The sequence below is a fragment of the Salvelinus alpinus genome, chromosome 26 (genome assembly GCF_045679555.1).
Source record: "Salvelinus alpinus chromosome 26, SLU_Salpinus.1, whole genome shotgun sequence".
Classification (NCBI taxonomy): domain Eukaryota; kingdom Metazoa; phylum Chordata; class Actinopteri; order Salmoniformes; family Salmonidae; genus Salvelinus; species Salvelinus alpinus.
In genome coordinates this window covers 19,216,251-19,238,853 of record NC_092111.1, presented here as the reverse complement: position 1 = coordinate 19,238,853, position 22,603 = coordinate 19,216,251, and the positions used below count along the sequence as shown (strand labels likewise).

The 22,603-nt window shown below is 43.7% G+C and overlaps 2 protein-coding genes across 4 annotated transcripts; one reads left to right on the top strand and one right to left on the bottom strand.

Moving 5' to 3' along the window:
* Positions 1-5,584: 5,584 nt before the first annotated feature.
* On the bottom strand, positions 5,585-8,022 carry LOC139554882 (uncharacterized). The gene is made up of 4 exons (XM_071368119.1): positions 7,663-8,022; positions 7,509-7,567; positions 5,841-7,419; positions 5,585-5,655 (listed from the first exon to the last, which is right to left on the bottom strand). The coding sequence occupies exons 1-3, from the start codon at positions 7,683-7,685 to the stop codon at positions 6,014-6,016; spliced, it is 1,488 nt and encodes a 495-aa protein (XP_071224220.1). The 5' UTR covers positions 7,686-8,022; the 3' UTR covers positions 5,585-5,655; positions 5,841-6,013.
* A 4,028-nt stretch (positions 8,023-12,050) lies between these two features.
* Positions 12,051-15,488, top strand: LOC139554881 (uncharacterized). Of its 3 annotated transcripts, none has more exons than XM_071368116.1 (4): positions 12,051-12,393; positions 12,489-12,547; positions 12,637-14,215; positions 14,401-14,471. In XM_071368116.1, exons 1-3 carry the CDS (start codon positions 12,371-12,373, stop codon positions 14,040-14,042), a joined length of 1,488 nt encoding a protein of 495 aa, XP_071224217.1. In that variant the 5' UTR covers positions 12,051-12,370; the 3' UTR covers positions 14,043-14,215; positions 14,401-14,471. The 3 variants fall into 3 exon arrangements, with proteins under 3 accessions (XP_071224217.1, XP_071224219.1, XP_071224218.1); XM_071368118.1 differs by lacking the exon at positions 14,401-14,471 and adding an exon at positions 15,058-15,488 and having other exon boundaries at positions 12,130-12,393; XM_071368117.1 differs by lacking the exon at positions 14,401-14,471 and adding an exon at positions 15,055-15,246 and having other exon boundaries at positions 12,130-12,393.
* Positions 15,489-22,603: the final 7,115 nt, after the last annotated feature.

Below are 22,603 nucleotides of genomic sequence, written 5' to 3'. Positions count from 1 at the left end.
ATTTACTCCACTGAAGCTTACTGTCCAAAAAGACACCCAGATATTTATATTCCTCTACAATTTCTATATTCTGGCCTCTGATAGATGTTGCAGAGGTAGGTGTTGTACGCTTCCTGAAGTCTATGCACATCTCTTTGGTCTTGTTAGTATTGAGGACCAAGTGTGATTCCTCACACCACTCTACAAAGTCATTTAGGATCGGGCCATGATGTTCCTCGTCATCATGCAACAGGCTGATCAAGGCAGTGTCATCAGCGAACTTAACGAGGTGTCTGTCAGTATGGGAACTAGTACAACTATTAGTGTACAAGATGTACAGAAGTGGGGACAAAACACATCCCTGAGGAGAGCCTGTATTGGTATTGCGTATATCCGACACATGGGGACCTATTTTGACTCGCTGTGAGCGTTGGCTCAGGAAGTCCAACAGCCACAAAACCAGCCCCCCATCTAAGGAAAAGTCCCGAATGAGTCTCTGTGCCAGAATGTAGGGCTGGATTGTGTTGAAGGCAGAAGAAAAGTCAACAAACAGAACCCTGACATGGGATTTGGTACCTTCTAGATGTCTATAGACCATGTTAAGGAGGGTAAGAATGGCATCATCAACTCCTCTGCTGGTCTGATAGGCAAACTGAAATGGGTCGAGGAGCTTCTGGGTGACACTGAGAATATGACTTTTCACAATTTTCTCAAGGCATTTCATAACTAAGGATGTCAAAGCGACAGGGCGATAGTCATTCAGCACAGAGGGATTCGATACTTTAGGAATTGGTATAATTATTGATTTTTTCCATAATACTGGAACGTGTTGCTGGTTGAGTGAGGATTGGAAAATGTCTGTAAAAACACCAGCCAGTTGTTCAGCACAGTGCTTTAACACATGCCCACTTATTTTGTCTGGGCCTGGGCTTTTGTATGTGTTACATCCCCTGAACAACTTTAGAACATCAGACTGTTGAACAACAACTCTCTCAAACATTTGTAATGATGCTTCCATTTGTTTTACCTCCGACACGAAGTTGTCTGATTCAAATCTTGAGAAGAAAACATTCAGTTCATTAGCCATGTTCTGGCCCTCATATCCCCCAAGGTCAGCACTGGTTTTTCCCCTGCCAATATGGGGGGCGCTAGCCATGGATTTAATCCCTTGCCAGGCCACCCTTGCGTTTCCTGAGGAGAGGGTCCTCTCCACCCTTTGCTTGTATGCCTCCTTGTCCACCAGTATCTGTCTTTTTATCTCACGTTGTACATCTCTTAAAGCCTGTCTATCACCCCCAGCATAAACTGCCTTCTTCCTATCAAGTAGTGATTTTAGATGTTTTGATACCCAAGGCTTGTTGTTAGGGAAGATTTTACAGGTCTTAGTAGGCACAACTGACTCAACACAGAAGTTTACATAGTCTGAAATAACCTCTGTGAGTTCATCCAGATCAGAGCTGCTGTCCTCAAATACCTCCCACATTGTACAGTCAAAACACCCCTGGAGACAAGTGATACTGTTGTCATTCCAGATCTGGACAGTTTTAACTGTGGGTTTCTCCCTCTCCAGGAGGCGACAGTAAGTTGGCCTGAGGTAGACCACATTGTGGTCTGATGTTCCCAGAGGAGGTCTGGTGGTGGCAGAGAACGCCTTTGGTATTGTCCCATAGCACAAATCAAGAGTCCTATTTTTCCTAGTGTGACATTTCACATACTGATGGTATGTGCGCAAGACTTTGCGCAAGGTACAGTTGTTAAAATCCCCTAAAATAAATTTGGGTGCGTCGGGGGAGATGGATTCCAGTTTCTGTGACAGATTATAAATAATCTCTGATGCCTTTGTTATATTAGCTTTTGGTTGAATGTACACAACGGTAACAAACAATTGGGGGAACTCACGGGGCAGATAGTAAGGTCGCAGTGACACAGAAAGCAGTTCAATGTCGGGGGTACAGAGTCGCTCTCTTACCAGGATCGATTTACACCACTGGTCCCTGACAAGCAGGCAGACGCCCCCGCCGTGAAGTTTCCCTGTGACTGTCAGATCGCGGTCCGCTCTGACCAGGGTGAAGCCGGCCGGCTCCACTTCTCTGTCCGGGACTCTGTCATCCAGCCAAGTCTCAGTAAATGCCAGCAAACAGGCCTCCCGGTATTCGTGTTGGAAGCGCAGATTCGCTGACAACTCATCCGCTTTCCCCCTCAGTGACTGGGCATTAATCAGCAAGGTGGTGGGTAAGGGAAGTTTTTTCTTAATTTTTTAAAGTCGTTGTCTGATTCCCTCGCGTTTTCCACGTTTGCATTTGGGTTTGTAATCCACTCGCAGACAATCAGGTATTAGATGGGCCATTGGGATATCCATCGCGTTCGTATTTGAGTTGCATTGTAGTAAAAACTCCCTGCTGTATTGGATTCCGCTGCCAGCAGCGTTTTCATTATTTAGTCCGTTCTTAGCGGGTATGTACACGATCAACAAGATCAGTCCAACACCCCACCACTGGAAATCCATGGTTGGCAGAATGTTTATAAACTAAGTGTTGTAAGAAATGCTGTCTTCATTGACCTTAACACATAGCTATAATACTGTTATAATGCCTTCCTTATTAAAGCAGACTTTGTTGCAAATATCTTGCTACACCCCACAGTTAAACACCATCTGCCCGTAACAGATACAAACCTCACTCCCCCACGCAGGGGAGGATGGCTGACTCAGACCTTTTATTACCACTGATAAGGGAGGCATGCCATTATACGAGCACACACACACACCCTTGTTTCAGGCTGGGTTTCCAAGAACAAAGAACAGTGCCAAGAACCAATGAGGCATTGACACCAGCGTGGAGGGAACGGGCCTCCACTTACAACGACCAATCAGGAGCACGAACTACCAGAATCTACCTACGTCATTCACTGTATAAAATGTACTGCACAATATGTTACGGGACTCGCTCCTGCTAGTTCCTTCTGAGCTAAATGAACGAGTCCGTGCACGCTTTGCAAGATATCTTTACCTCTGAATAAACTGTCTTTACTATATACCGATCCACCCTGTCCAGCGTCTTGACTTGGTCTCATTTCTCTAGTAACGAATCATCAACAGTGTACAAATTAAAAACATAAAATAACGCCACTAAGTGTACAAATTAAAAACATAACATTAAAAACATAAGATAACGCCACACCAAACGTCACACACACTGCAGGTCGCAACAGAGCCGCGCCCCCTAACCTATATGCAAATGAACATTAATACCATTTAAATGTAGATGTTTTTTGCATTGGATATATTTACCATATCATATGGAGACAGAAACATAAACCTTATCATAAGTAGACATAATTGCAAATTATGAAATCCTTCCAATAGAAAAACAACAACAATTTAGTTACGAATTGAACTTTAATTAAATGAGTTGACTCTTCACATGGGATGATTTCACTGAACAACAAAAGAAAGGGAATATTTAATGATCCATCACATCTCCCAAAAACGTTATCAACATAACATAACTAAAATGATAGTCTAGAAACTAAAGCTTTGGTTGTCTTCCTCGCAGGCGTCCACGTGTTCTCCCTGGACCTCCTCAATGTCCACTTCTTAAACATCAGACTCTGAGGCCTCATCTTCACTGTCACTTTCCAACCTTGTTGAGGATGGCTCGTTGTCAGGCTCAAATAGCCTCAAATTTGCCTGGATGGCCACCAATTTTTCAACCCTTGTATTGGTCAGCCTGTTGCGTGCTTTGGTGTGTGTGTTCTCAAACAAGGACCAGTTGCGCTCTGAGGCGGCTGATGTTGGTGGGATTTGGAGGATGATGGAGGCAACAGGGGAAAGAGCCTCAGATCCACAAAGCATCTTCCATCAGGTGGCTGATGAGATATGTTGGCACGACTACCATATTGCATCTCCATCCCAAAGCCCTTGCTTGGAAGTGTACTTCCCCAGACTGCCAAGAACCTTGCCCTCATCCAAGCCAAGGTGGCGAGACACGGTAGTGATGACACCATAGGCCTTGTTGATCTCCAGACAGGATGCTCTTGCCAGCATACTTTGGGTCCAATATGTACACTGTGGCATGTATGGGCTTCAGGCAGAAGTCTTCACACTTTTTGATGCATTTCAGAACTGCAGTTTCCTCTGCTTGGAGCAACAGTGAAGTGGGCAGGGCAGTACGGATTTCTTCTCTTACATCTGCCAGCAGAGTCTGAACATCAGACAGGATGGCATTGTCTCCCTCAATCCGTGCAATGGCTACTGCTTTAGGTTTCAGCAGTTTCAGGCTGCTTACCACTCTCTCCCAAAATACATCATCCAGGAGGATCCTCCCGATGGGGCTTGTCCATATTGGCAGACTGTGATATGGCCATTTCATGGCGACTCCTTCCCCTCCAGGAGACTGTCAAACATGATGACACCACCCCAACGGGTGTTGCTGGGCAGCTTCAATGTGGTGCTCTTACTCTTCTCTCTTTGCTTGGTGAGGTAGATTGCTGCTATAACTTGATGACCCTTCACATACCTAACCATTTCCCTGGCTCTCTTGTAGAGTGTATGCATTGTTTCCAGTGCCATGATGTCCTTGAGGAGCAGATTCAATGTATGAGCAGCACAGCCAATGGGTGTGATGTGAGGGTAGGACTCCACTTTAGACCAAGCAGCCTTCATGTTCACAGCATTGTCTGTCTCCAGTGAAAATGCCTTCTGTGGTCCAAGGTCATTGATGACTGCCTTCAGCTCATCTGCGATGTAGAGACCGGTGTGTCCGTTGTTCCTGGTGTCTGTGCTCTTGTAGAATACTGGTTGAGGGGTGGAGATGTAGTTAATTATTCCTTGTCCACGAACATTCGACCACCCATCAGAGATGATTGCAATACAGTCTGCTTTCTCTATGATTTGCTTGACCTTCAGACCTTCACTTGAACTCTGTTGAACTCTACATCCAGCAAATGAGTAGATAAAGCATGTCTGGTTGGAGGGGTGTATGCTGGGCGAAGAACATTCAGAAATCTCTTCCAATACACATTGCCTGTGAGCATCAGAGGTGAACCAGTTGCATACACAGCTCGAGCAAGACATTCATCAGCATTTCTCTGGCTACGTTCCTCCATCCATTTAATACTGCAGATAGAATGCTCTGTGTGCCAGAGATGGTACCATTCAGCTTGTCTGGGGATGAAGGACTTCAACAAAGCCAAAATAGAAAATGATTGGAAGGGGCCTCTTTGCTGTTAAATTAGAGACGTGTAAATGACTGTTGTGCCTTGTAACTACTTTAAAATGTGGAACTGTTGCACTAAAAATGTGAACATTGATTTGACATCAAGTTGTACAGTGTTTACAATCTTACATTGTTAATGAAATACTTCACAATCAGATAACTTTCAGGAGGGTTTTAGTGAGATAGAAAGCAAGTGCATTAGAGCCACCATTAATATTAAAGGCATCAGGCCCTAAACACTGCTTCAAGCTCATTGACTGCAGAGGTCCAGTGATGCAAATGATCCTGGCCAATGCCAGAGAACCAACATTTCTTCTACTGGAACAAGCAACCTGATTACCACAACACAGCATTCAAAACATTTAAATTTAAAAAGAAAAAGACTAAAATGTATTAGAATCAATTTTATTTAAAACAATTGAAGTAGAGAAGTCCTGACAACACTTCCAGGTCACAGCACCTAGAAGACAACATATTAGTAACAAGCATACATGAAAGCAAAGACAGGTGGCAAGGCTGCATTTACACAGCCAGCCAAATTCTGATCTTTTGCCTAAGAGCCAATTAGCAAAAAGATCAATAAACGGCCTGTGTAAACCTACACAGCCCAAGTGGCATAAAAATACAGAGAAGCCGAAATCTCACCTCAACTGGTGGCTACAGATCCCACTTCATGTTCTGGACTCCCCTAGTCCACTAAAGCGCTGGACTCAGACGTAGGTAGTGCTGGGGCCTTTCTGCTTGGCAGATAGTGTGGTTTGCCTGTGGCTTTCCGACACTTGAAGAGCTGGGTCGAGTGGCTAGGGGAGGCCCTACTCCTACTGAGTAGGGTCTTTGAGCCGGTGGATTGGAGATCCGCCGTACAATTCTGGGATGCTGTGGATGACGGTCTGGGCAAAGCGTTGAGGGGTGGTCGAGATGGCACTGCTGGCAGCGCCAGTGTTGGACTTCACTTCATTGAACATATAGCGTTGACTGGGGGCAGGTTCAGAGCCACTTGACTTCTGGGCTGTGGCAGGAGCATTCTGGATGAATGTTGAACTGGCAGCCTGGGTAGAACTGAAGAGGCTGGAGACTGGCCCACTACTGGCAGCATAGCTGGGCTGGTAACTCCCCCAATGAGCAGACATTTGGCCATACTTCCTTTGGGTAGGTTTAGCAAGGAGATTCTGGCTGTATGTTGAACCCTTTCCACCCTGGTTAGAGGTAAACAGGCTTTGGCTTGGTGTTGCACCAAGGTCATAGCCAGGCTTGTAGGCTCCATAGGAGTTTCCACTAGCTGTAGAGCTAGGGCGAAAAAGACTGGCGCGAGAGGCCAGGCTAGAAGTGGGCATGCCACGACTTGAGGTAGAGGCTCCATCTATTCTCTGGCCAGAGGTTTGGGCATATTGATTGGAAGTTGAAACACTACTGGCAGAGCTGCTCTGGTATTGCATAACATCTTGGGAGAAGCTAGGCTTGTAGCTTTTTGTTGCACTCCACCCTTGAGTAGAACCAAAACTCAGAGGACCTGGTCTAAATGAAGTTAGTGAAGAACCACTTGAGGGAACTTGACGGTCAGGAGTGGAAATTGACTGGGCAGAGATTTCTATTGGTCCCTTGGAAGCCAGGGTAGGGAAGCTGCTCCCTTGCTTCAGTTCCTGGACATAGCGGGTGAGGGAGGTGGTTTGGGTAGCAGCTTGACCATAGAGGCTGGGGGCTCCTCTACTCTGAGTCTGGACAAGGCCTTGGTTGGGTTGTCTGGAGGTGGAGAACTTCAATCCACTCTGGGTAGAGCCATAGTTAGGAGTAGATGGTTTCAGGTTAGAGGCAGTTCTACTGTGGACATTAAACATAGCATATGGACTCTGGACTAATCCAGAGCTGCTGGAGTGAGGCTGTACTGGACGAAGAGTGTAGGGCTGGATTCTCTTTGCCTCCCAACTTGAAACTGGCCTTACTGCACTGGGGTCAGTGACACTTTGACCATAGGTTCTGCTGGCCTTGGTTTGATGCTTGTTGTGGATGGCAGAGGTTCCACTGGCTATAGAACCAGAGAGGCTAATGTCAGTATTCTTGGCACGGGTCCTCTTACCCTTTGTCTGGGCAGAGGTAAAGCTGCTGGGGTTAGAGCCACGAGAGGCTGGTCTGAATTGATCCTGGGGATAGCTGCCACCGGTTTGCCTCTGCTCAACTTCCATTCTGGAAGAGCCAGAAAACCCATAGCCTCTTACTCTCTGGGCATCTAAACAGAACAAAGGGAAGTTATAGATTCAGTGACAAACTTGAAGGTTGGTCTGACAAAAGTGACAATGTTTGGTGTTCATGCCTTACCACGTGGAGCCCATGTAAAACTTGAGTGTTCTGCAAACAATGAGCAAAGGAACACAATCCTGTCAAGAAAAGAAGTGGCCATTACACATCAACATTGCAAATACAAGCAGCAACCTTGCAGTAGACCTGAAACACATTGTTCAAAGAATCTTACCCCAAATTAATTCCAAAAGCCATATCAAAGCCTTAAACCACCAGACCAGCCAGCGCAATACTCCACAATTAGTAGCTCAATGCCTTGCTGCCTTGCTTAGTTCACATACTAGCTTGGTGTGTATTTATTGCCTGAACCTGCAGTTGCCATCCAAGCACTGGCTTATTGATTGATCATTCTCAGCTGTATGTCTTTGTGGAGTGGACAGATTTTAAAACAACCAAGGTGAGGAGAGAGGACGCGAAGAGTTAAGGAAAGACTTTTGAAATTCACACAAAGAGGGCTAACGTTATGACATCACAACGACATGCAGCTGAACATGATCAATCAATCAAACAGTGATGACGACTGGCTGTTCAGGCTAGAAATATACACTCAGCTGATATATCAACAACTCAAGGCAGTAAGGCTGCGTTTACACAGGCAGCACAATTCTGATCTTGTTTTCACTAATTAGTCTTTTGACAAATCAGATCTGCTCTGAAAAAGAGCTGATTTGAAAAGATCTGATGTGATTGGTCAAAAGGCAAATTAGTAGAAAAAAGATCTGAATTGGTCTGCCTGTGTAAAAGCAGCCTAAGTTAGCGAGCTGCCAGCTATTGCGTTGTCTAGTCTGTGGGTTCTGTAGTACTTCATTTAAATATAGCTTTTGGAAAACATTTTGGTTACAATGTTTGGGGAAAAAAGTGTTTCATACCTACTGAAAAGTTTGTGAAATATGTTGTGTAATTTCTCTCTTGGCTTTTACGTGATTTAACTTGTACAATTTATTCTCTTGACAGGATCTGTTTGTTTTGTTCATTGTTTGCAGCTTGTGTAAGCTATGTGTGTCAAATCAAATCAAAATTCAAATCAAATTGTATTGGTCACATACACATGGTTAGCAGATGTTAATGCGAGTGTAGCGAAATTCTTTGCTTCTAGTTCCGACTATGCAGTAAAATCTAACAAGTATTATAACAAATTCAGCTACCTTATACAAAAACAACTACCTTATACACACAAATAGACACAAACGTAAAGGGATGAATAAGAATATGTACATATAAAAATATGGATGAGCAATGGCAATGAGATGAGTAATGTAGGATATGTAAACATTATTAAAGTGGCGTTATTTAAAGTGACTAGTGATACCTTTATTAAGTCAGTTTATTTCAGTGGCCAAAGATTTTTGTCTGTATGTTGGCAGCAGCCTCTCTATGTTAGTGATGGCTGTTTAACAGTCTGATGGCCTTGAGTTTGAAGCTGTTTTTCAGCCTCTCGGTCCCAGCTTTAATGCACCTGTACTGACCTCGCCTTCTGGATGATAGCGGGGTGAACAGGCAGTGATGATCTTTTTGGCCATCGGGTGCCGTAGGTGTCCTGGAGGGCAGGTAGTTTGCCCCCGGTGATGCGTTGTGCAGACCGCACTACCCTCTGGAGAGCCTTGCGGTTGAGGGCGGTGCAATTGCCGTACCAGGCGGTGATACAGCCCGACAGGATGCTCTCGATTGTGCATCTGTAAAAGTTTTTGAGTGTTTTAGATGAGAAGCCACATTTTTTCAGCCTCCTGAGTTTGAAGAGGCGCTGTTGCACCTTCATCACCACGCTGTCTGTGTAGGTGGACCATTTCAGTTTGTCCGTGATGTGTACACCGAGGAACTTAAAACGTTCCACCTTCTCCACTACTGTCCCGTCGATGTGGATGGGGGGGGTGCTCCCTCTGCTGTTTTCTGAAGTCTTCTTTGTTTTGACGTTGAGTGAGCAGTTATTTTCCTGACACCACACTCCGAGGGCCCTCACCTCCTCCCTGTAGGCTGTCTTGTCGTTGTTGGTAACCAGGCCCACCACTGTAGTGTTGTCTGCAAACTTGATGATTGAGTTGGAGGCGTGCATGGCCACGCAGTCATGGGTGAACAGGGAGTACAGGAGAGGGCTGAGAATGCACCCTTGTGGGGCCCCAGTGTTGAGGATCAGCGGGGTGGAGATGTTGTTTCCTACCTTCACCACCTGGGGGCGGCCCGTCAGAAAGTCCAGGACACAGTTGCACAGGACGGGGTCGAGACCCAGGGTCTCAAGCTTGATGACGAGTTTGGAGGGTACTATGGTGTTAAATGCTGAGCTGTAGTCAATGAACAGCATTCTTACATAGGTGTTCCTCTTGTCCAGATGGGATAAGGCAGTGTGCAGTGTGATGGCGATTGCATCGTCAGTGGACCTATTGGGGCGGTAAGCAAATTGGAGTGTGTCTAGGGTATCAGGTAGGGTGGAGGTGATATGGTACTTGACTAGTCTCTCAAAGCACTTCATGATGACAGAAGTGAGTGCTACGGGGCGATAGTCATTTAATTCAGTTACCTTAGCTCTTGGGAACAGGAACAATGGTGGCCATCTTGAAGGATGTGAGGACAACAGACTGGGATAGGGATTGGTTGAATATGTTTTTTTGTTTGTAGCACATAGCCCTTTAGCTTCACGGTTGTTTTGGATTATGTGCCACAAACAAAGTTAACCTCCCACAAAGACAGGTGGGAAAAAGGGCTACCTAAGTATGGTTCTCAATCAGAGACAATGATAGACAGCTGTCCCTGATTGAGAACACTACCCGGCCAAAACATAGAAATACAAATAATAGAACTAAAGAACATAGAATACCCACCCCAAATCACACCCTGACCACACCAAATAGAGACATAAAAAGGATCTCTAAGGTCAGGGCGTGACACCAGTCACTCTATGGGTAGCTTTACTCTGGCCTGAACCAGCAGTACTAGAGGCTGATCCTCAACACTGGGGCCCCACAAGGGTGCATTCTCAGCCCTCTCCTGTACTCCCTGTTCACCCATGACTGCGTGGCCATGCACGCCTCCAACTCAATCATCAAGTTTGCAGACAACACTACAGTGGTAGGCCTGGTTACCAACAACGACGAGACAGCCTACAGGGAGGAGGTGAGGGCCCTCGGAGTGTGGTGTCAGGAAAATAACTGCTCACTCAACGTCAAAACAAAGAAGATGATCGTGGACTTCAGAAAACAGCAGAGGGAGCACCCCCCCCATCCACATCGACGGGAGAGTAAGTGGAGAAGGTGGAACGTTTTAAGTTCCTCGGTGTACACATCACGGACAAACTGAAATGGTCCACCTACACAGACAGCGTGGTGATGAAGGTGCAACAGCGCCTCTTCAAACTCAGGAGGCTGAACAAATGTGGCTTCTCATCTAAAACACTCAAAAACTTTTACAGATGCACAATCGAGAGCATCCTGTCGGGCTGTATCACCGCCTGGTACGGCAATTGCACCGCCCTCAACCGCAAGGCTCTCCAGAGGGTAGTGCGGTCTGCACAACGCATCACCGGGGGCAAACTACCTGCCCTCCAGGACACCTACGGCACCCGATGGCCAAAAAGATCATCACTGCCTGTTCACCCCGCTATCATCCAGAAGGCGAGGTCAGTACAGGTGCATTAAAGCTGGGACCGAGAGGCTGAAAAACAGCTTCAAACTCAAGGCCATCAGACTGTTAAACAGCCATCACTAACATAGAGAGGCTGCTGCCAACATACAGACAAAAATCTTTGGCCACTGAAATAAACTGACTTAATAAAGGTATCACTAGTCACTTTAAATAACGCCACTTTAATAATGTTTACATATCCTACATTACTCATCTCATTGCCATCGCTCATCCATATTTTTATATGTACATATTCTTATTCATCCCTTTACGTTTGTGTCTATTTGTGTGTATAAGGTAGTTGTTTTTGTATAAGGTAGCTGAATTTGTTATAATACTTGTTAGATTTTACTGCATAGTCGGAACTAGAAGCAAAGAATTTCGCTACACTCGCATTAACATCTGCTAACCATGTGTATGTGACCAATACAATTTGATTTGAATTTTGATTTGATTTGACACACATAGCTTACACAAGCTGCAAACAATGAACAAAACAAACAGATCCTGTCAAGAGAAAATAAATTGTACAAGTTAAATCACGTAAAAGCCAAGAGAGAAATTACACAACATATTTCACAAACTTTTCAGTAGGTATGAAACACTTTTTTCCCCAAACATTGTAACCAAAATGTTTTCCAAAAGCTATATTTAAATGAAGTACTACAGAACCCACAGACTAGACAACGCAATAGCTGGCAGCTCGCTAACTTAGGCTGCTTTTACACAGGCAGACCAATTCAGATCTTTTTTCTACTAATTTGCCTTTTGACCAATCACATCAGATCTTTTCAAATCAGCTCTTTTTCAGAGCAGATCTGATTTGTCAAAAGACTAATTAGTGAAAACAAGATCAGAATTGTGCTGCCTGTGTAAACGCAGCCTTACTGCCTTGAGTTGTTGATATATCAGCTGAGTGTATATTTCTAGCCTGAACAGCCAGTCGTCATCACTGTTTGATTGATTGATCATGTTCAGCTGCATGTCGTTGTGATGTCATAACGTTAGCCCTCTTTGTGTGAATTTCAAAAGTCTTTCCTTAACTCTTCGCGTCCTCTCTCCTCACCTTGGTTGTTTTAAAATCTGTCCACTCCACAAAGACATACAGCTGAGAATGATCAATCAATAAGCCAGTGCTTGGATGGCAACTGCAGGTTCAGGCAATAAATACACACCAAGCTAGTATGTGAACTAAGCAAGGCAGCAAGGCATTGAGCTACTAATTGTGGAGTATTGCGCTGGCTGGTCTGGTGGTTTAAGGCTTTGATATGGCTTTTGGAATTAATTTGGGGTAAGATTCTTTGAACAATGTGTTTCAGGTCTACTGCAAGGTTGCTGCTTGTATTTGCAATGTTGATGTGTAATGGCCACTTCTTTTCTTGACAGGATTGTGTTCCTTTGCTCATTGTTTGCAGAACACTCAAGTTTTACATGGGCTCCACGTGGTAAGGCATGAACACCAAACATTGTCACTTTTGTCAGACCAACCTTCAAGTTTGTCACTGAATCTATAACTTCCCTTTGTTCTGTTTAGATGCCCAGAGAGTAAGAGGCTATGGGTTTTCTGGCTCTTCCAGAATGGAAGTTGAGCAGAGGCAAACCGGTGGCAGCTATCCCCAGGATCAATTCAGACCAGCCTCTCGTGGCTCTAACCCCAGCAGCTTTACCTCTGCCCAGACAAAGGGTAAGAGGACCCGTGCCAAGAATACTGACATTAGCCTCTCTGGTTCTATAGCCAGTGGAACCTCTGCCATCCACAACAAGCATCAAACCAAGGCCAGCAGAACCTATGGTCAAAGTGTCACTGACCCCAGTGCAGTAAGGCCAGTTTCAAGTTGGGAGGCAAAGAGAATCCAGCCCTACACTCTTCGTCCAGTACAGCCTCACTCCAGCAGCTCTGGATTAGTCCAGAGTCCATATGCTATGTTTAATGTCCACAGTAGAACTGCCTCTAACCTGAAACCATCTACTCCTAACTATGGCTCTACCCAGAGTGGATTGAAGTTCTCCACCTCCAGACAACCCAACCAAGGCCTTGTCCAGACTCAGAGTAGAGGAGCCCCCAGCCTCTATGGTCAAGCTGCTACCCAAACCACCTCCCTCACCCGCTATGTCCAGGAACTGAAGCAAGGGAGCAGCTTCCCTACCCTGGCTTCCAAGGGACCAATAGAAATCTCTGCCCAGTCAATTTCCACTCCTGACCGTCAAGTTCCCTCAAGTGGTTCTTCACTAACTTCATTTAGACCAGGTCCTCTGAGTTTTGGTTCTACTCAAGGGTGGAGTGCAACAAAAAGCTACAAGCCTAGCTTCTCCCAAGATGTTATGCAATACCAGAGCAGCTCTGCCAGTAGTGTTTCAACTTCCAATCAATATGCCCAAACCTCTGGCCAGAGAATAGATGGAGCCTCTACCTCAAGTCGTGGCATGCCCACTTCTAGCCTGGCCTCTCGCGCCAGTCTTTTTCGCCCTAGCTCTACAGCTAGTGGAAACTCCTATGGAGCCTACAAGCCTGGCTATGACCTTGGTGCAACACCAAGCCAAAGCCTGTTTACCTCTAACCAGGGTGGAAAGGGTTCAACATACAGCCAGAATCTCCTTGCTAAACCTACCCAAAGGAAGTATGGCCAAATGTCTGCTCATTGGGGGAGTTACCAGCCCAGCTATGCTGCCAGTAGTGGGCCAGTCTCCAGCCTCTTCAGTTCTACCCAGGCTGCCAGTTCAACATTCATCCAGAATGCTCCTGCCACAGCCCAGAAGTCAAGTGGCTCTGAACCTGCCCCCAGTCAACGCTATATGTTCAATGAAGTGAAGTCCAACACTGGCGCTGCCAGCAGTGCCATCTCGACCACCCCTCAACGCTTTGCCCAGACCGTCATCCACAGCATCCCAGAATTGTACGGCGGATCTCCAATCCACCGGCTCAAAGACCCTACTCAGTAGGAGTAGGGCCTCCCCTAGCCACTCGACCCAGCTCTTCAAGTGTCGGAAAGCCACAGGCAAACCACACTATCTGCCAAGCAGAAAGGCCCCAGCACTACCTACGTCTGAGTCCAGCGCTTTAGTGGACTAGGGGAGTCCAGAACATGAAGTGGGATCTGTAGCCACCAGTTGAGGTGAGATTTCGGCTTCTCTGTATTTTTATGCCACTTGGGCTGTGTAGGTTTACACAGGCCGTTTATTGATCTTTTTGCTAATTGGCTCTTAGGCAAAAGATCAGAATTTGGCTGGCTGTGTAAATGCAGCCTTGCCACCTGTCTTTGCTTTCATGTATGCTTGTTACTAATATGTTGTCTTCTAGGTGCTGTGACCTGGAAGTGTTGTCAGGACTTCTCTACTTCAATTGTTTTAAATAAAATTGATTCTAATACATTTTAGTCTTTTTCTTTTTAAATTTAAATGTTTTGAATGCTGTGTTGTGGTAATCAGGTTGCTTGTTCCAGTAGAAGAAATGTTGGTTCTCTGGCATTGGCCAGGATCATTTGCATCACTGGACCTCTGCAGTCAATGAGCTTGAAGCAGTGTTTAGGGCCTGATGCCTTTAATATTAATGGTGGCTCTAATGCACTTGCTTTCTATCTCACTAAAACCCTCCTGAAAGTTCTGATTGAAGTAATTCATTAACACCCCCCCCCAATATTTTTTTTTTTTAAGAACATTTATTCCATTTTCTGATCGTCTAGGAAATGACCAAATTTAACTTGTCACATGTGCTGACTGGAGTGAGGAGATGTATGGGCAGTCTGGTATGTGGAACTGTCACAGGGCTCACCAGGCTGGGGAGACATGCAGGAGGCTTAGTTCTGGGCACAGGACTCACCAGGCTGGAGAGACATACAGGAGGCTTAGTTCTGGGCGCAGGCACGTGTTGACTACAAGTGTTACCTTTACCATTAGATGGTTACTTGCAAGCCCTTGAGTGCAGTTAATTTCTTTTTTTTAATGAATTTTTCAGCAGGCTTGGGGTGCAATGAAGCTGTTGAGGAGCCTTTTGGTCCTCGATCTGGCACCAGCTATAGAACCATCTGGGGACCCATGCCAAATCTTGTCAGTCTCCTGAGGGGGAGAATGAGACTTCATTGGCGATGTGGACACCAAGTAACTTGACACTCTTGACCCGCTCCACTACAGGCCCATCAATGTTAATGGAGGCCTGTTCGGCACACTTTTTCCTGTTGTCCACGATCAGCTCCTTAGTCTTGCTCACATTGAGGGAGAGGTTGTTCTGCCAGTTCTCTGACCTCCCTATAGGCCCTCTCGTCGGTGATCAGGCCAAACATTCCTGTTACTGAGCTCAACTTCTTGTTTCAAAATGAGTTGTTCATCTTGCCCAATATACATCTAAGAATATGACTGTAAGAAAGGAAACTACTGGGACAACAGGAATAGCAGCATTGGCATTGGAGTATTTGTATGTGTGGGTTCTGTAACTCGGCCCCGTTGGCTTGTCGCACATGGAATTTCACCTTGCAAACTTGGTAACCAGAATGTCACTAACTGCTTGTTTGTGCCTGCTTGACAAATCTGAATGAAACATCACCAGGTATGCTCCATATGGAGCGACGTAGGACACTTTCTCTCTAGCTCCCATCAGTCTGGCAGGTGTCAATCTGATTGATGGGGATCATTACTGTCTCCTGCTGGAAGTGTGTGAGCAGGAGGAGCCAGTGTGTGCCATTAGGCACCCTATCCATGATGAGGATATCTGTCACATTGTTCCACTTTCACCCTCACGTCTTATCAGACACATGGCACTGCTAACCAGCTTGGGTTCAGATAGTATTAAAAATCATTCCATGTCTTCAGCTGTGCTTGGTTGAGTGTGCCTGGCTCAGTGGAACCAATAAAATATTTGTTGAAGTACAAACCCGTATCCTGCCCAACTGGCATTCCAGACAGGATCAAGCAAACACAAACTATTTGAAAGATATCGAATACTGTTTGATCCCATGTCTGACTAGTTAGCCATGGAGTAAAGATTCAGAATGTTCCCTTGGGTATTAGATGGTATAATATTGTTGACACATTTGTCTTTTACACTGAGGTGTATGACTAAGCCAGGAAGGGCACACCAGTTTGTCACAGTAAAATAAACAGAGAGAGAGCAACACCTCGCATGCATTGACCATCGGTGTGTGGTGGCTCAAATCAAAGATGCTATTTCCTGCCAGAGGAAGTGGAGGCACAGACATATTTTTTTTTAGGGGCCGTTTCCTTTCCTTTCTTTTTCCATAACGCATGGCAACATTCATACTAAAGAAAGAAAATAAAGAGAATAATAACATTCACGCGGAAGACAGAAATTTAAAAAATACAAATAAGTCTTCCTTTCATTGGAATCAGCTGAAACGATCTTGTTGGCAGGACATTTAGACGGAGGGTAAATTTGCAGGAAGAGGAGAAAGGTGTCTTAAATCATACTGAAAATTAGTTCTATTAATCAACAAAGGATGGAGTAGTAACAGTAGTAGTAGTGGTATTAGTAGTAGTAGTAATAGTGGTAGTAGTAGTGGTAATAGTGGTAGTAGTAGTAGTGGTAGTAGTAGTGATAGTAGTAGTAGTGGTAGTAGTAGTAGTAGCGGTAATAGTGGTAGTAGTAGTAGTAGTAGTAGTGATAGTAGTATTAGTAGTAGTAATAGTAGTGATAGTAGTAGTAGTAGTGGTAGTAGTGATAGTAGTGGTATTAGTATTAGTAGTAGTCATAGTGGTAGTAGTATTAGTAGTAGTAATAGTAGTGATAGTAGTAGTAGTAGTGGTAGTAGTAGTAGTAGTAATAGTAGTGATAGTAGTAGTAGTAGTAGTAGTAGTAGTGATAGTAGTAGTATTAGTGGTAGTAGTAGTGATAGTAGTATTAGTAGTCGTAATAGTAGTGATAGTAGTAGTAGTAGTGGTAGTAGTAGTAGTAGTAGTAATAGTAGTGATAGTAGTAGTAGTAGTGGTAGTAGTGATAGTAGCGGTATTAGTAGTAGTAGTAGTAGTAGTAGTAGTGGTAGTAGTGATAGTAGTGGTAGGATTAGTAGTAGTAGTAGTAGTAGTAGTAGTGGTAATAGTGGTAGTAGTAGTAGTATTAGTAGTAGTAATAGTAGTGATAGTAGTAGTAGTAGTGGTAGTAGTGATAGTAGTGGTATTAATAGTAGCAGTCGTAGTGGTAGTAGTGATAGTAGTGGTATTAGTAGTAGTAGTAGTAGTAGTAGTAGTGGTAGTAGTGATAGTAGTGCTATTAGAAGTAGTAGTAGTAGTAGTGATAGTAGTAGTAGTAGTAGTAGTAGTAGTGATAGTAGTGATAGTAGTGGTATTAGTAGTAGTCGTAGTAGTAGCGATAGTAGTATTAGTCGTAGTAGTAGTGATAGTAGTATTAGTGGTAGTAATAGTAGTGGTAGTAGTAGTAGGAGTGGTAGTAGTGATAGTAGTGGTATTAGTAGTAGTAGTAGTAATCGTTGTGATAGTAGTAGTAGTGGTAGTAGTGATAGTAGTGGTATTAGTAGTGGTAGTAGTGATAGTAGTGGTATTAATAGTAGTAGTAGTAGTGGTAGTAGTGCTATTAGAAGTAGTAGTAGTAGTAGTGATAGTAGTAGTAGTAGTAGTAGTAGTAGTAGTAGTAGTAGTAGTAGTGATAGTAGTAGTGATAGTAGTAGTGGTAGTAGTGCTAGTAGTGGTATTAGTAGTAGTAGTAGTGGTAGTAGTGATAGTAGTGGTATTAATAGTAGTAGTAGTAGTAGTAGTGATAGTAGTAGTAGTAGTGATAGTAGTAGTAGTAGTAGTAATAGTAGTGATATTAGTAGTAGTGGTAGTAGTGTTAGTAGTGGTAGTAGTAGTAGTAGTAGTGGTAGTAGTGATAGTAGTGGTATTAATAGTAGTGGTAGTAGTGGTAGTAGTGATAGTAGTAGTAGTAGTGGTAGTAGTGATAGTAGTAATAGTAGTAATAGTAGTGGTAGTAGTAGTAGTAGTAGTAGTAGTGGTAGTGGTAGTAGTGGTATTAGTAGTAGCAGTAGGGGTAGTAGTGGTAGTAGTAGTAGTAGTAGTAGTAGTAGTAGTAGTAGTAGTGGTAGTAGTGGTAGTATCTCAATCCTACTGAGTACTTCTGGGACCTGTTGGATCGGAGGGTGACGGCTAGGGCCATTCCCCCCAGAAATGTCCGGGAACTTGCAGGTGCCTTGGTGGAAGAGTGGGGTAACATCTCACAGCAAGAACAGGCAAATCTGGTGCAGTACACGAGGAGGAGATGCACTGCAGTAATTAATGCAGCTGGTGGCCACACCAATGTTCAGGGACACATTATTGGGGCGGCAGGGTAGCCTGGTGGTTAGAGCATTGGGCTAGTAACCGGGAGGTTGCAAGTTCAAATCCCTGAACTGACAAGGTACAGATCTGTCGTTCTGCCCCTGAACAAGGCAGTTAACCCACTGTTCCTAGGCCGTCATTGAAAATAAGAATTTGTTCTTAACTGACTTGCCTAGTTAAATAAAGGTAAAATAAAAAAATATTCAATTTCTGTTAGTCACATGTCTGTGGAACTTGTTCAGTTTATGTCTCAGTTTTTGAATCTTGTTATGTTCATACAAATATTTACACATGTTAAGTTTGCTCAAAATAAACACAGTTGACAGTGAAAGGACTTTCTTTTTTTTGCTGAGTTTAGTAGTAGTGGTAGTAGTAGTAGTAGTGGTAGGAGTAGTGGTATTAGTAGTAGTAGTAGTAGTAGTAGTAGTAGTAGTAGTAGTAGTAGTAGTAGTAGTAGTAGTAGTAGTAGTAGTGGTAGTGGGAGTAGTAGTAGTAGTAGTAGTGGTAGTAGTAGTAGTAGTAGTAGTAGTAGTAGTAGTAGTAGTAGTAGTAGTAGTAGTAGTGATCTTAGTAGTAGTAGTAGTAGTAGTGATAGTAGTAGTAGTCGTAGTAGTAGTCGTCGTAGTAGTAGTAGTAGTAGTAGTAGTAGTAGTAGTAGTAGTAGTAGTAGTAGTAGTAGTAGTAGTAGTAGTAGTGGTAGTGGTAGTAGTAGTAGTGATAGTAGTAGTGGTAGTAGTGCTAGTAGTGGTAGTAGTGGTAGTAGTGATAGTAGTGGTATTAATAGTAGTAGTAGTAGTAGTAGTAGTAGTGATAGTAGTAGTAGTAGTAGTAGTAGTAGTAGTAGTAGTAGTAGTAGTAGTAGTAGTAGTAGTAGTAGTTGTTGTTGTTGTTGTTGTTGTTGTTGTTGTTGTTGTTGTTGTTGTTGTTGTTGTTGTTGTTGTTGTTGTTGTTGACATACATTGGTGACCCTCATGGCTTTCGGTTCTCCTGGCTTCTCCAGGAGCCCACATTTGTTTGTGTTGTATTGGAGTTGCCAAGACAGTTCAACCAGATATGAGACACAGGCTAGGATCTGTGGCATGCCAAGACAGAGGTCTCTTAATCCATAGGGAACCTGGTTACAAATGGCATGCAGGCAGGAGACCATGGAGGCATGCAGAACTGTCATCTAATTTATGTGCATGACTAGTGTATTAGTCTACAAGGAGGGTCAACTTCCGACTTTCCTACAATCTTAAAGATGGATATTTGCAATAGGCAGGTTTCATTGAATTGTTAGAGGTTGATGGATGTACAGTATATTCCTACATTACTGACTGTCTTTGTCTGTTATGTGTCTTTATGTCAGTAGTAGAATTCAGAGAGAGACAAGAGACCGTCAGCACAGCACCAGGCAGATGGTGTCTCCTCTCATCTCCTCTCTGGAATATCTGCCCTTTGACCTTCAGAATGTTCTTCTCCTTCCGGCTAATCAGGTTCTTCAGATCCCTGTCGGGCGTGCCAGACCCCCTTCCGCTTCGGCATCTGGTCGTTGTGGTGAAGAAATGAAGGTAATAGTAACCTGAGAAATAACAAGCTTAAGACTCCTCCCCCTGCAGGTGAGAGGTCAAGCTACCTATAGAGAGCCACGCCTACAGCTGTGACCACACTGGTCACAGATTCATCATCAGAATGACAAGTGAAGCAAAGCCCTGTCCATGTCCATCCCAGAGTTCTAGTGTTACAGAAGCATTGTTTTTTTTAAACCACGATAACATTTACTGAAACAATAATAGCCAGCAATGTTAAATCTAGATTTTCTCTCAACCACAATAACAATAATTTTACATAAACATTTGTCATTTTATTTGTGCATTTAAATGGTCCCGATTGACTCAGTAAACTACACATACTGGTAAATTGATATCTATAATAATTTCACAAGACAGATATGTGCTGTGTGAGGAAATGTAAGGCCATCACAAATCAAGAGTAAAGTACTTCATTGTTACCCAGAAATGAATTGATATGGAGATAAAACCTTCTGCATTGGACCTTTAATGAGAGGGAAGGGGAATTGATCCCTGATGTGTTGAGATGACTGCTGTTCCCAGATTAATGTCTTGTATCGTCTTTGGCCCTGTGTCCTAACGGCTCAACTCAATAGCAGATACCAGGCAATTGCTGCATGAATTAGATGATAAAGTGGGCTAGGAGTTTCCAATGTCTCTTTCTTTACTTTAAAAACCGGTCAAGACCATGATATTACTCACAGACAACACAGTCATTTAGCCAGGAGTGCCTTCAGAAATGATCCATACCCCTTGTATCACGACTCAGGATAAGAGCCAGATTCAGACAAATCGAATAGCATACGTTTATTATAAAACAGTGGGCAGGCAAACGACAGGTCAAGGGCAGGCAGAGATCGATAGTACAGGGCAGAGTCTGTAAGGTACAGAATGGCAGGCAGGCTCAGGGCAGGCAGAGGTCAGTAATCCAGGGCAGTGTTAAAAGGTACAGAACAGCAGGCAGGCTCAAGGTCAGGGCAGGCAGAATGATCAAAACTGGAATAACTAGAAAACAGTGGCTCAAGAAAACAAGAAGTACGAAGAAGTACGAAAAACACGCTGGTAGGCTTGACAAGACGAACTGGCAACAGACAAGCAGAGAACACATGTATAAATACACAGGGGATAATGGGGAAGATGGGCGACACCTGGAGGGGGGTGGAGACAACCACAAAGACAGGTGAAACAGATCAGCGTGTGAGACCTTGACCGTTTCCACATGTGTGGTGTTCAATGTTGGCCTACATTCCATGAGACTTTTGAAAAAAAACATGCAGGGCTTGACATGAACCTATTTATCCAATTGTCCTTCAGACAAGGAGGTGACTGAAAATGCTGTCTTTTTAAGACAAAAAAAAGCTTTTTACCTGACTTTCATTTCTAAGATGTCTTGAAATGTACACCTTTTGTGCATATTTCAGGTATAAATCATAGTTTTACATTGCAGTAGTCTCACCAAAGCAGCTAGAATAACTACAGAAACCAACGTGAAATACCTAAATACTCATCATAAAACATTTATGAAAAATACACGGTGTACAGCAAATGAAAGAGAAACATCTTGTGAATCCAGCCAATATTTCAGATTTTTTAAGTGTTTTACAGCGAAAACACAATATAGCATTATATTAGCTTACTACAATAGCCTACCACACAGCCGCATTCATTCAAGACACGTTAGCGATAGCGAATAAACCAGCAAAAGATATTAATTTTTTCACTAACCTTCTCAAACTTCATCAGATGACAGTCCTATAACATCATATTACACAATACATATATGGTTTGTTCGAAAATGTGCATATTTAGTGGCACAAATCGTGGTTGAACAATGTGAATACGTAGTGAAAATGCAGAAATATTGTCCGGAGAAATCTTGGAGAGGCACCCATTCTAATCAAATAACTAATCATAAGCTTTACTAAAAAATACATGTTGGACAGCAAATTAAAGATACACTAGTTCTTAATGCAACCGCTGTGTTAGATTTTTTAAATTAACTTTAGTACGACTTACAGCTTACGTTATAGCGATACAGCGCCCAAAATCAGCGCCCAAATTACGTCTAAACATTTTCGACAGATATACGAAAAAACATCATAAATCGTTCCTACTATTTGATGAGCTTCCATCAGAATATTGTACAAGTTGTCCTTTGTCCAGAATAATCGTTGCTCGGTTGTAGAATGTCGTCTTCATCTGTAGAACGCTAGCCAACTTTAGCCATGCGGCACAGAAGTGTCCAAATCCCCAGAACGCATCACAAAGAAAATACCGAAAATCGGAATAAACTTATATAAACTGATATAAGTCGGTTTAATATAACTAGTTGATGTTAACACATCAAATAAAATCAGAGCCGGATATATCTAACGCCTATAACGACAGCTTTTCAGAACGCAATCCAGGTGACCGATTCCTGCCATGGTGAAGAAATTAAAGAGTGGTCGCGTCATTCCAACAGGTCTTATTCGGCCTCAGATAGAGCTATACACCCCATTCCAATTCTCACTGCCTACTGACATCTAGGGGAAGGTGTATGCAGTGCATGTAGACCCATAGAGTCCATGCAAATTAATAAACTGACCCTGGAACAGAGCCCTCGATTTCAGATTTCTCACTTCCTGACAGGAAGTTTGCTGCAAAATGAGTTCTGTTTTACTCACAGATATA